General features: G+C 45.7%; 1 protein-coding gene across 5 annotated transcripts in view; it reads left to right on the top strand.

Annotated features, from left to right (window-relative positions):
• Window positions 1-13,440, top strand: part of cep112 (centrosomal protein 112) — a 116,507-nt gene that overhangs the window by 68,168 nt on the left and 34,899 nt on the right. For all 5 annotated transcript variants that reach the window (XM_071516228.1, XM_071516231.1, XM_071516229.1 and 2 more), the window contains one exon: window positions 7,337-7,567. In XM_071516228.1, the coding sequence (XP_071372329.1) occupies window positions 7,337-7,567 (231 nt within the window). The remainder of the gene's footprint in view (window positions 1-7,336; window positions 7,568-13,440) is intronic.

Genomic DNA, 13,440 nt, shown 5'->3' with positions numbered 1-13,440 from the left:
AGTGGAGACGCCAAAGCCTTCCGGCGGTTTGCCTTAAGAGTCCGGGCACTGGTAGGCATGCTGGAGAACCTGGGGCATGAGGGCCAGACTGAACTAAACTGTGGGTCACACGTCTCTTGTCTTCTAGCCAAGCTGCCTCACAACCTACGATCCAGCTTCTTGAGGTATGTGAACCCCCCCAGACACCCATTCCAACCTTATTGAACCTGGCTGATTGGCTTGAGTGTGAGGTCAGAGTTCAGGTGGACAGTTCACAGTTCTTGGCAGGAGATTTGAACAAAGAGCAGACTAGATCTCGGAAAGAACAGCGTAAGGGTAGCAAACCCCACAGACCAATCACCATTCTTCATAGCACAGAACCAGGCAAAGATAAGGTGAAGGACTCCACTACAGTGTTTACAGAAGAGAGAACCAAGGAGAAGCCAAAGAAATACTGCCCATTCTGTGACAGCACACAACATTACATGAATCAGTGTGCAAATTTCAAACTCTTGACCACAGAACAAAGAGAAGTGTGGATTACAGCCAGCCCAAGCTGTAGGAGATGTGGGTGTGAGCACACAGCTGCTCATTGCAGCTTGAAGGCCAAGTGTAAGAGATGTGAAAGGAGGCATCTTGAGGTTCTCCATGACCTCAATAATGGATCTCAAATGCCTACATCGAACCACAACAGACCAACTGCAGTGAACACTGGACGAAGCAGCACCAGTGTAGACACTCTGTACATCGAGTGATCGAGTCCTGCTGCGCTTCAGGGAACATGCCGTGGCTATCACCAGTGATATCAAAGGTATGTTCCACCAAGTTCGATTGCTGCCAGAGGATAGCCCGTACCTGTGATTCCTGTGGCGTGACATGAAGTGTGACAATCCCCCCAACACATGAGTGGCAAGTGCTCCCCTTTGGGGTGGCATGCAGTCCTTGTTGTGCAGAAACGTGATTGATCACAGCCTACCTGGCGAAGACATTCGGACTGCAGTAGAGCAAAGCTTCTATGTTGATAATTGTCTACAGAGCCTCCCCTCAGTCCACATTGCAGAGGAGTTTATAGACTGGTTGTAAGCCCTCTTTGCGGATGGTGGATTTGACCTGTGGCAGTGGGCCAGCAATGCCCTCAATGTCATTGCTCACTTGCCCCTGGAGTCCAGGTCAGAAAGCAGTGAGCTCTGGTTCACTCAACAAGGAGAGGACCCCCAAGAGCGCACCCTTGGACTCCATTGGCATTGCATGTCAGACACCCTCAGCAACAAGCACGGACAGAGAGAGGACTCAGAACCCACCATGCACAACATTTATTGGAGCCTTGCTCAACAGTATGATCCTCTGGGGTTTATTATCCCCTATACCACTTGGGCCAAGGTTATCTTACAGAAGCTCTCGGACCGGAAGAGAGACTGGGACAACCCTCTTCTACCGAACGATCTACTCCAAACCAGGCAGACATGGGAGAATGAGCTTCCTCACCTGTCACAGATCACCTTGCCTAGATGCTACATCAGCCCGAGTATGGACCTCCAGTGCTGCCAGATAAGCCTTCACATCTTCAATGATGCCTCAGAACGGACATATGGCTTGGTTGCATATCTCCGTGTTGAGGATGGCAAAGGTCACATTGAGGTTTCCTTTATTGCAGCTAGATCAAGAGTGGCCCCCAAACGGCAACAATCAATGCCAAGATTAGAACTTTGCGCAGCTCTGACTGGCGCCCAACTTGCCAATGTCCTTCGGAAGGAGCTCACCCTCGACATCAAAGAGGTCATATACTGGACAGAGTCCACTACAGTTCTCACGTGGCTCCAGTCAGATTCATGTAAATACAAGGTGTTTGTGGGAACTCAAGTCTCTGAAATACAGAAGCTCACGGATACACAGGCCTGGCGATACGTGGATTCTGCTAATAATCCAGCCGATGATATCACCCGAGGCAAATCATTGGCACAGTTGGCAGGACCCAACCAATGGAGTCAAGGCCCTCCATTTTTACACCCACCTTGCATCTGCTGGCCAAGGAGACCCAATGCCATCATGCAAGCCATCTTTCTGTGGTCTTGTCACCTCCAGACCACAGCCACCTCTAACAGACCCAAATCAGTTCACCACTTTCCAGGAATTGATGGATGCCACAGCACAGGCCTTACACGGGGTGGCCGGCAGGTCTGGTCCTCTGACAGCAGATGACTTTAATGAGGCCAAGCTCACTATCCTGAGGCAGGCACAGGAGGACAGCTTCACAGAGGACCTCATATTACTCAGGTTAGGAAAACCAGTACCCCCCAGCAGTCGGCTGTTAACGCTGTCACCAGAATTTGCCAAAGTCGGTCAGGTCATTCGAGTTGGTGGCCGCCTGCATCCTTGTGATGACCTTAGCCACGAGGTCAAGCACCCTATCGTCCTCAGCCCCACGCATCCTATCACTGCGTTGCTTATCGAGCATTGTGATAGTTTCGACACCCTGGACCAGAGAGAGTGTTCGCTGAAGTGAGAAGAAACTACTGGATCCTAAGAGGTAGAGAAGCTGTTCGCAAGTTTCAACGAAGCTGTTCAAAATGCTGCAAGTGCCGCAAGAAGCCGAACATACCAAAGATGGCAGACTTACCACCATCCAGTCTACGCCTTTTCCGACCTGCGTTCTATTCCACCGGCACAGACTGTTTTGGGCCCTTCCTGGTCAAAGTGGGTCGCAGGAATGAGAAACGCTGGGGTGTCCTGTTCAAGTGTCTCACAATGAGAGCAGTCTACATCGATCTCTTTACCAGCATTGACAGTGATAGCTTCCTTATGGCACTCCGTAGGTTCATTGCACGAAGAGGAAAGCCTCATGAACTGTTTTCAGATCAGGGGACCAATTCTAAGGGTGGAAAAACTGAGCTTCAGGAAGCCTTTGCAACTCTCCAGCCTTCTCTACAAGAAAAGCTGGCCAGACAGCAAATCTGCTTCCACTTCAACCCTCCCAACTCACCACACTTCGGCGGATCATGGGAGAGAGAAATTCGATCAATCAAAGCAGCCCTGAATTCCACTATAGGAGCCCAGACCGTAATGGATGAATTGTTGAGGACTGTCCTTGTCAAGGTTGAGGGGATCCTCAACTCTAAGCCACTTGGATATGTGTCCTCTGACATAGCAGACCCTGATCCGGTCACACCTAACTGTCTGCTGATGGGGCGGCCGGACTCCTCATTACCTCAAGTAGTTTACCCGGAATCTGAACTACTAAGTCGTAAACGATGGTTGTGGCGGACCAGTTTTGGCGCAGCTTCATTTGCCACTATCTACCTGCTCTTCAAGCCCAGCAGAAATGGCACAAGGACACTGTGGACCTCACCGTTAGCAGTGTTGTCATGATTGTGGACCCACAATCTCCTAGAGTGCTTTGGCCAGTGGGAACTATTACCAAGGTCTTTCCAGGAGCAGATAGCAAAGTTAGGTCAGCGGAAGTGAAAACCAAAACCAGCACTTACCATAGGCCGGTGGCTCGATTCATCCAGCTGCCTTCCATTCCTGACGATCCTATAGACACGTAGCTGACTTTTTAAGGACTACATATGTGTCTCAGCACATTTGTGGGCGGCTGTACAAAAGGCCAGCTGTTTTCCAGCAGTCTAGCTTCCCCTACTGGCCATTCTTGTCAGACTATTTAGTCTATTAACGCTTAATTGGTTGAACCTCATTTGCTGGGGAAGTGTCAGTCATTCATCACCCCACTTCTCTGGCCTATCAGTGCACTCAATGTTTGGGACTTTGGACTTTAGCTAGTTGAAACAGGGTTCTCCGCACATCTTCCAGCAAAATGTGGCTGAATCAGGTGCTTCTCAGCTCGAGGACAGCAAACGTCCAGAAAACAAAAGGGACCAAGCACACCGGCAAACATATATAGTCAACCTAGACCAGGTGTACAATTGTCATTGGATAATTGGTTGAACAGGGTTTCAAATCTATTGGATAATGAATAATTCATTGGCTTAATTGGTTGTTTGCCTCATGTCTTTGTCCACTTTGACTCTGATGAAGACACAGTAGTGTCGAAACGTTAGTCTGTTTGCACAATTAAAGGCTGTGAATCAATCGGTGTGCTCCAGTCCCTTTTATTTTTTGGACTTTAGCTAATTTGTTACTCATTTTCTATTCAGTTTGCTCTCCTTCATATTCAGGAGTGGATATACTGTATGTCCACTTGCTTGTGATTTGATGGAGTTTGTGTGCGTGCAACTAAATGTAAGTTAAAACTGTTGAGTATGTTACTAAGAATGTGTTATGTTCTGTTTATCCCTTTGGCATTGAATATATGCTCTTGAAGAACATACTATGTATAGGCTAATTAGCATAGCATGTTAGCGTTAGTGATTAGCCTTAGCAATTAGTCTCTTTTGACCTTGACATTGCTGCCATGTAGTTCATTTAGTTAAATTTGGCCAGTTAGCCATTAGCCTAGCCATTAGCCTTATTAGCGTTGTGCCAAAACTACATGGATGTACTCATTGTGCTTTTTATTCTCTGTTAGAACCACACATACATCTTGAACTCATCTTTGGATAATCAAAAGTGGTTGCCATTTGTATTATTTGGTTGGAATTTCTTGGGAATAAATCTTTACGTGATTCGACATGAATAAGTTCTGACCAGACTATCTATTGCTGTTACACAACCGGTTAATGAACAAAGCTGATTATCTCTACTCACTTACACTCGCATTTTCTAACCCTGAATGTGCTGTGTGCCACCATATGTGTGTGACAGCTAGGGCATGTGTGTCCGTTTGTGTGTGTATGCGTGTGTGTCTGTGTGTACACAAGCGGATCTGTCTATGTGCGAGAATGTGTGCCACTGTAGGAGGGAGTATAACACAGAGCCATGGCATCTGGGTGTTTTTGTGACACTCCTTTGAAGTCTCTGTGATTCTCCCCAGTGCCCGCCAAAAAAGACTTCAGACACTTTCCGTCTGATTGCCTTAACATGGCTCTGTCCTGGGATGCCCGGGCATTTGTGGAGAGGGCGGGGGCAGCAGGCAGACCAGACAGTGCAGACCAAAGGAAGAAATAAACTGAGTAAACCAGGGAAATAATGAGGATGTGCAATAGCTAGAGAATACGTGCAATATAGGTAGGGCTGTGTGAAACACCGCTACATCTAAACACCACCTACACTACACCAGAATGCTTTTTGTTTGATGTTGTGGGAATGATCATATTATATTGATAAAAGCAATGTGTTTGATGTTCTTTATATACTGTGTTACATCACAAATAGGCCAGGACAGTGAGCTCCTGACGTCCAGGTGTGACAGGTCCACATCATATCCTGTATACACTCTCCAGCTTATAGATAGAGGGTATATTGGAGTAATGCACCTTATAGCTGCATTAGGAGAAATTATATGGTATAATGGCATTTGAAATGTAAGAAAGAAATGATGTGTCAGCATTTTATTATGTCTTTTATTCATCCCAAAGCTCTGTTTGAGTCAGTTTCAAGCCTTTTTCCCCTCTTTTTCCTCCATAAACGAGCTTCATCACACTGGCTAAGCGATGAGGCTTTGAGAGAGCAGCAAACATATCTAATCTTTCTGACATTTATTTCCCAAGCTCTTGAGATGTAGCTCCGTTGCCCGCGTCAGACCATCCTATTTCTGGTGTGTTTTAGAGGCCGTGGGGCTGTGGTCATTAGCATTCCAACTATGTAATGTGGACACTCTCTGGCAGCACTATCAAAGGGCTCTTCTAGGCAAAGTCAAGGCTGAGCGGTTCAAAGAGAAAGAGGTCAGGAGAGGGGTCAGTCCATCTCAGCAGCCCCCACACTCTGGCACACACACACGAGAGAGGGAAATGGAGAAATTTGAGCATACGTTTGCAAAACTTTCTCACATTTAAACTCTTAGTAAAACTAACAGAGGCATCTCTTCACACACAGACACACACTCTCTCTCTTTCATTATCTCTCTCTCTATCAGTCTAGCTCCTATCTCCCTCCCTGTCATATATATCAATATATATTGATATCTCCCAATCCCCCTCTGATTACTCTTTCTCCGCTGAAAATGAAAATCTCCCATCCTATTACATATGTCCTTGCTTCCTTTCTTTGTGTCTTCATCTCTGTGTCGCTCCTTCTCTCTCATCTCTCCTCTCTCTCGCTCTCTCTCTCTCTCTCTCTCTCTCTCTCCATTGAAAATGAGCCATGGCTGCAGTGCCCAACTGCCTCCTAAGCCACTGACCTTTGATTTGTGTTAATTTCTCTCATTAAGGCGGGCTGGGCTGACCTTGGTGGAATGCACCTACTTTGATGTGGGCCTGCCCACCAGCTTGCCCAGGCCTGCATGACTCACCCACTAGAGGGCTTACTGCCTGCTAGCAAAGCACTATCTTCCTCTCCTACTGAGGACTGAATGGACTAGGCAGGGCCAGGCCAGGACAGTTGATGTCCTGGGGTTTCTATGGTATGAAGTGGGATTCTCCCCTCGCACCCGCATTACGTCCCCTAACAGTCATTATTAGGGACGGATGGTGATGGGTTCCTGGAACAAAATAAATGTCTCATCATGGCTACTGAAAAATGCCTCTGTCTCTGCCTCCATATTTTGAAACTTTTCTGTTTTTGTTTGTTTGTGAAAGCAGATGTAGTCATTTGCGTGTTGTAGGCTACTAGGCTCTGTCATTAAAGTACCCAAGAGAGCTGCAAAAAAATTTAGTTTACAATCGAAAGCTATAACTTCAATACCCACTGTGTACTCCTCACCGCATATTGTCAAAGCCTTGCTTACTGTAAGTAATGTCTGAATTTTGGGGCCTGTCAGCATGGACATTCTCTAAACAGTAGAAAATGTCTCTTGACCCTGGGACCGAGCCAAGCCAATGATAATGCATTGTTCAGTGTCAGAAATGTATGGATATCAATGGGAATATTTCACAAGAAAAACAAAACTGACACTACCTCACCTTACAACCAAGGTGCATGAATTGGTAACAAGTACAATGGAAAAAAAATCATGTTTATTAAATAAATACCAACACATTTTGGCAGAAAGCCTTCATAAGGGTTACATGACAAAGAGAAAATGGATCTTAAATACTTTTACAATATAGCCACTTCAGTCAAAATGGCCATTTTATTGGACTTGGATCAAAAAATAGGTCACATGTCAAAGGTCAATGTAAGGGAGTCAACACTGAAGCACATCCAAGAGTAACACGAAATGTGTTGTTTTTTATGTACCAATAAACTTTTTCAGAACATCCGTTGGCCTGAATTTGTCATGTCAAATAATCTCAATACCAGAAAAGTTTACATCGCATGTCACTCTCCTTTATCCACATACTTCTCTCTCCATATCTCTTTCCAGACCATTTCAGACTTGGAAGACCAGGTGGCAGGCCTTCGTGAGGAGCTCCAGGCGGCCCATGCCCAGCGGAAGCAGCAGCTGACTGAGGTGGCACTGCTCCGGGAGGAGGAGAAGCAAAAGGCCGCCCAGGACCATGAGGCGTCCCTGGCCCAGCTGCGCACCGAGATGGAGCGCATCCGCAGTGACCTGGAGAGAAGCCACCAGCAGGAGAAGGAAGCCGCTCAGGATAAGGTGGGTGAAGGGATGGAGGGCTGGGTAGAGGGAATAGACCAGAGCGGGATGGCATGCTGGTCAGAGTTTCCAAAAAGAAACGGTGGATTGTCGTCATTCCCTATTGCCCTCAAAAGAGTCATTCAGAATATACAAATTATTCACTGGTTGCACATCTCTTCTACACCAGCAAATAGAGAAAGTGGAGATTATGCATCTGAAGATGCAGTGGAGAATATGCCAAATCCCCATGTGGATTAACCTGGGACTACCTAGTTAAATTAAGGCTACATAAAAAAAAATCACACAAATCCTTCATCAGTTGCACATCACTCCTACAGCATAAAGAGATACTGTAACATCCATGTCCATGTCATCCATGCCATGGAGGCTAAAAATGGTTTTGTTGTTACCATCTGTTGTCAGGGAGCAGCAGTCAGAGCAGCGGTGTGGCCCCTGTTGTTGCACCTATAGGAGAAACACTGGGTTTGGAAGGAAAAGATAGGTGGAGGGAGAGAGAAGGCTGTGTTAAGGAGCTGCATACAGGAGAGGTTGTTGGTCGAGGGCAGGTGGGAGGCAAGGGAGGCCTAGGTGAAGGTGGAGGGTGGGGTGAGTTAGGATACAGAGTGCAAAGACAGATGGGAGTTAGATCTAGGTGATTTGTTTCAGTAATATGGTTGTTCCCACAATCAAGCCTCTTTTAGTCTGCTGTATGTATGGCCTGTCTCTCTCTCTCTCTCTCTCTCTCTCTCTCTCTCTCTCTCTCTCTCTCTCATTCACACACACACCCATTTGTCAGAGAACTTGGCCTCTGTGTGTGGATGGTGCTTTCTTTATCAAGCACTCGTTTTTCATGAGTGGTGACAGTGAGAACAGATTTTCTGGCAACCTGGTTGTGTGTGTGTGTGTGTGTGTGTCTGTGTGTGTGTGTGTACGGGTTAGGGTCTTGTCAGGGATGGAGGCCAGCCTGGGTTTGGCACTGTAGCAGAAGTTTGTGGTTTGGCTGCAGCCTGTCCCTGATGTGTGAGTCTATCATTCCTTAACTCACACTGCAACACATATATGCGCACATGCCCGTACACACACACGCACATACTGCTGTAATAAGCTGAGAGACCTAGATAGGGATAATATTACCATTGACCTTTCATTAACTAGAAACCAGCATTTTCAAGTTCAAGAGTTTTATCCCCCCAATGGGAAAAGAAAAGAAAATCGGTTTACAGCAAGACATGCAACACAAAGCATAATCACAATAAACAAAAAGATAAAATACAGAAACATAAATGACACATTAAAGAAAACAATTGAAAGAGCAGTAGATTAAATGACCATGGAGTGTATGTGTGTGTGGCGGGTAGAGAGTGTATCTTATAGTTAAGCAACTTTATATCAAGTGGGATAAATGAGAACTTCAGTCTTTGTGATTGAGTCTGAAGGAAGTGTCTTAAATTCTCCCCACAAAGTGAGATTAAGGCAGTCTATGAAGCTCCAAGTCTTACATATGGCCTGTCTTGTCTAAATTTAAATGAGCTAGAAATTTGTTGGTTAAAATATTGGAGCCTGTATTGTAACAAAAACAGAATAAAAATCAACAAATGAAAAGTTGTTTGAGTTGTTTCAAAATGCTATGTATCCATTTTGGAAAATCATTATCTGAAGTTCATCATCTCTATAATGGGGAGCAATCATCAGTCTGCAGGTTTTCATTCCAACTAAAGACAACACCAGCTGATTTCACTGATTAGCACATCTTCAACCAGAGAGGAGGAACTAATCAATAAAATCACCTGGTGTAGTGTTTGGTTGGAATGAAAACCTGCATGTTCTTGGCACTCCGTGGCACGTTTGCCTATCACTGACATAGAGGATCCAATCTGTAACAGTATTATTTGTTTACAAAGGGCTTTAGTTGCCTCCTAGAGAGTTACATAATTTGCTTCATTCTTTTGCTATGAGTCATTTTGTAAGAGTCACTTGTCACGTTTTTCAAATTAAATGGAAATCTAATTTCTAAATTAACTTAAAACAAGTGTGCTAGCGTTTTTTAGGTGTTCAGGGGGTGCGTGTTATTGACACAGAGCATCAGTAAATATACACATGCTCGCACGTCCAATCTCTATGCCATCTAGCGTCTCATTGGGGCTAATCCTGTGCGTACGTCCTCACAGAAGCACCTGCAGACTCCGCCAGAGCTGACAAACACACAGAGCTCAGTCTTATTGAGGTGCTCCGTCCTGAGCACCAAATAAAAGCCCAGCATGTATTCTTTGACCTTCCAGTTGCTCATACAGAAAGTTGAGTAGGGTCACAGTGTTCACAGCATTCACAGCATCTACAGCAACCGAGCATTACTGGGGTTTTTTTCTTGATATGCAAAAATTTTTCTGTTTTATCAACTACAAGTCTTGATCAAAGCTGTTGTGGTCTGTATCTCTTGAGTACCTCTCTTTTTAAGATATAGCAGCCTCTTAAATATATATAAGTCTCTTGTTTTAACCCACCTGCCGCTGTGGAATATACTGCTTTGAAATGCACACACAGGTGAGGGGATTGGACTTCAGGGTCAGGCCAAGATGGAGGGGGAAGCCAAAGCATTTCATTAGATACATTATCCACCTTTGCTATTTGCTATCTAGGTGAACCAGGAAGTACTTCTATCAAAACTTCTGAGGTTCACTATCTCTCTCTCTCTCTCTTTCTATGTCATATTTACTCCCCTCACCTCCGCAGTAACTGGACCCACGCCTGGGAAATCACCCATAATCCTGTGCAGGTCTAGCAGGAAGCTGACTGAAGGTGGTGTTGATCAGAACCTAATCCCCCGGCAGGGCCCATCAAAGAGAGCCTTTTTCATTAGAGCCCATCCTGCGCCAGCTGCGCAGCATTAGCCCCGGAATGCAGGGACCTCCAAAGCACCCAGGCGGCCATTTTGGCTCCATATGGTGCACAGAGCCAGGGCCAGTCAAGGGAGTGAGAGATATAGGAGCAAAAGAGTGTGTTTATTACAGGGTGATCCTCGTTTGACGAAATCACGCATTTTCCTATCTGTGTTTTTTTCTTTTGGACACGTGAAGGATGTTTAGCAGCTATAAGTCATTCTGTCTTTTTTGGCATGCTCAGATTTTCCCCTCTCTTCCCTCTTTTTGTGTACAGAGTAAAATTATGACCCAGAGTTGTCAGGGAGTCTGGAGTGGATTCAAAGCAGTGAGGCTGAATGTCGAACTCAGGCTGATAACACTATCAGCAGTGTGCTAGTTTTACTTTTTATAAAAGAGATTAATGATTTCTTCGTCCATTTTTTTTTTGTCAGCTGGAAGTACACATACTTCTAAAAAAAACTCACCAAAAGTTGACCGTTTTACTTTTTTCCCCCCTTTTTTCTACTTTCTAATCTGTCTCCAAGTTTGACTCCAGAGTGGGCAGGGAAAAGTTTCACTATTTCGTTTCGCCCTGGTTTTTTCATGTGGGATTGAAGTCAGCCAGGCCTCAGATCCATATTGACTCGTTCTCCCTGTTTTGTAAGCTGAAATTTTCTCATTCTTTTGATGCAGACAGAAATGCTGTCCTCTGCAGTCCGCCGCGCTCTTGGAAGCCAGGCTGGGGCCGGCCAGCTTTTTTTTTTTTTTTTTTTTGAACACATCTCCCAGATCCTGGAAAAAAGGCCGGAGAAATCCATTAAATCCATGAATGGATTCTCATCAAAGACGTATGCGTTTAAGGGAGAGACAGAGAGGGAGAGAGAGAGAGGGGTACAGGGGGATGGAGGGATGTTTTGGAGGCAGACAGACAGAGCTATTGGAATGAAATAATGAGAAACAGAATATCAGAGCAGATAAGATCAGGCGTTAAGATTGTTCCATACCGTCTGAGCTGCGCCAAAAAGAAAGGAGGAGAGAAGGAAGAGAACAGTGATGGAGGTAGGCTGAGGAGATGGTGTGTGGGGGGGGGTGTTTTAGTCTGGTTGCGATTGAAGTTTATCTTTGTGTGTGTGTGTGCAGTGTGCTTGTGTGTGTGTGTGTGTGTGTGTGTGCTCGTGGGCACGTTCATGCGTGTGTGGCTGTGTTCACGGGTGAGAGTGCAGGCACACAGCCCCAGACCTCCCAATCTCCGTGCTCCACTGAGGGGCCTGTGAAGCCGCCTCTGTGCCTGATAAAGACGCCTCGTCTCTGGGCTCCAGTGAGCACGAATCCTGCCTCTCACCCACACCACCTCCTTATCTAACTTTCTTTTTCTCCCCCACACCTCCACCACCCCTCTGTCTTTCCCCTCTCCCCTCCCCCCCACCTTCAACTTGTGGCATAGCCCAGAACATTAGGGCTTTCTAGAAAGAGTTGGCCTTACCAAAAATCAGGGCTGGGCTTAGAGGAAGTGTGGGAACATTGTTTCTTACCACACATGCATACACACACACTCCTCCGTTTGCTCACTAGCCAAGCAGGTTTATTGTGCTAGATTTAAAGAAAACTCATACATCATCACAGTACCAGCTTTTATGTCAACGTTAACAATATCCACTGGTAAACAAAAATCTACTACACGGTGGCCATGATTATGTCACCCTTTTATTTGACTCGAAATGTAAATCCCCAGAATTTGCAGTTGTAGCATATCAATCACAGGACATCTACGACTTGTAATTAGTGCTCAATATAGTTCTGTGTACTTTGAGCTTAAGGTTTGTGTAGTTGTGAAAAGCTCTTTGATTTGAACCTCTTCACCTCACTCCCTGTTGATCACACAAGCATATTGTCACACTCCCTCCCTACTTGTCAACACTAGAGATCTGAGATAGTGCAAGACAAAAGATCAGGAGGCTTCAGGTTTGATAGGAAGTGAATGAGGTCTGGAATCTCGAATTCCTATTTGCTCTAAGTCTGGGGAGCGCAGCTCTTTGAACTGCGAGAGGAGATTAGCTGTGCAAATTTTCTCTATCTGTTTGTGTTGACCTGTGTGTGTGTGTGTGTACACATGCGTGTATGCTTGGTTTGTTGGCATGTTGAAGATGTGGACTGCATAGAGTAGGAACGTTTGATTGCCCCCATTCTCATGGCTTTCTTAAAGTGCTGGTGTAAATGCCGCCACACTTTCGCATACGTAATACATCAAGTGATGGAAGACAGCCTACGCCTGCTGATGATTCCTCAGGCCAGTAATACAGAGGGAATGTGCGTGTGTGTGTGTGTGTGTGTGTGTGTGTGTGTGTGTGTGTGTGTGTGTGTATATATGTGTGTGTATGTGTACGTGCATGCTTGCTTTCACTTCAGATCAAAGGGAAAGGGCATTTCATCAGACACTAACCAGGTGTGACAAAACCTCCTGGAGGCACCCATCAACCAATGAGAGAGCAGCTTTTTTGCCTTGCAGTAGCCAATCACTGCTTCCTGTGTCACAGCACCAGTGACCCTCCAGCCATGCCCCATAGGACTAGCTTGACATGAAAGGCACAACACACACACACACACACTCTCACACACTCTCTCTCTCAGTCGCTTACACACACACACACAAACACACACATGCTGTGGCTGAACATTAGACAGCTAAGGCCACTGTTTTGCTATGTATCCCATATGAGTCTCTTTTTCTCTCTAGCCTCTGCTTTTTTGCTGCAAGGAAGTAGTGTCTGCACAGCCAAAAACTTGGGCAGGTTCTTCCTATTCGTGGTCTGGCCGCCCAAAGAGTGTATTCCGTTCCCCCCTGAACTGCTTGAGTGCCGTCACTGGCCTATGATCAAAATCCACCAGAGCTTTCTCTCCCGTGTCTCCACTCATATGCCTCCATCTCTTCTCCTTCTTCTTTTAAAACTTACATTTGATCTACCTCATCTCTCCTTTGTTCACTCAGTGACAACACACACATAGAGAGAGTGCAGACTGTGAAGATGAGCGGCT

This window comes from Centroberyx affinis, unplaced genomic scaffold (genome assembly GCF_046629955.1).
Source record: "Centroberyx affinis isolate AG114_WGS23_722 - 3 ecotype Tasmania unplaced genomic scaffold, CSIRO-AGI_Caff_v1 ptg000395l_1, whole genome shotgun sequence".
Lineage (NCBI taxonomy): Eukaryota > Metazoa > Chordata > Actinopteri > Beryciformes > Berycidae > Centroberyx > Centroberyx affinis.
This window is presented reverse-complemented; position numbering and strand designations above follow the sequence as displayed.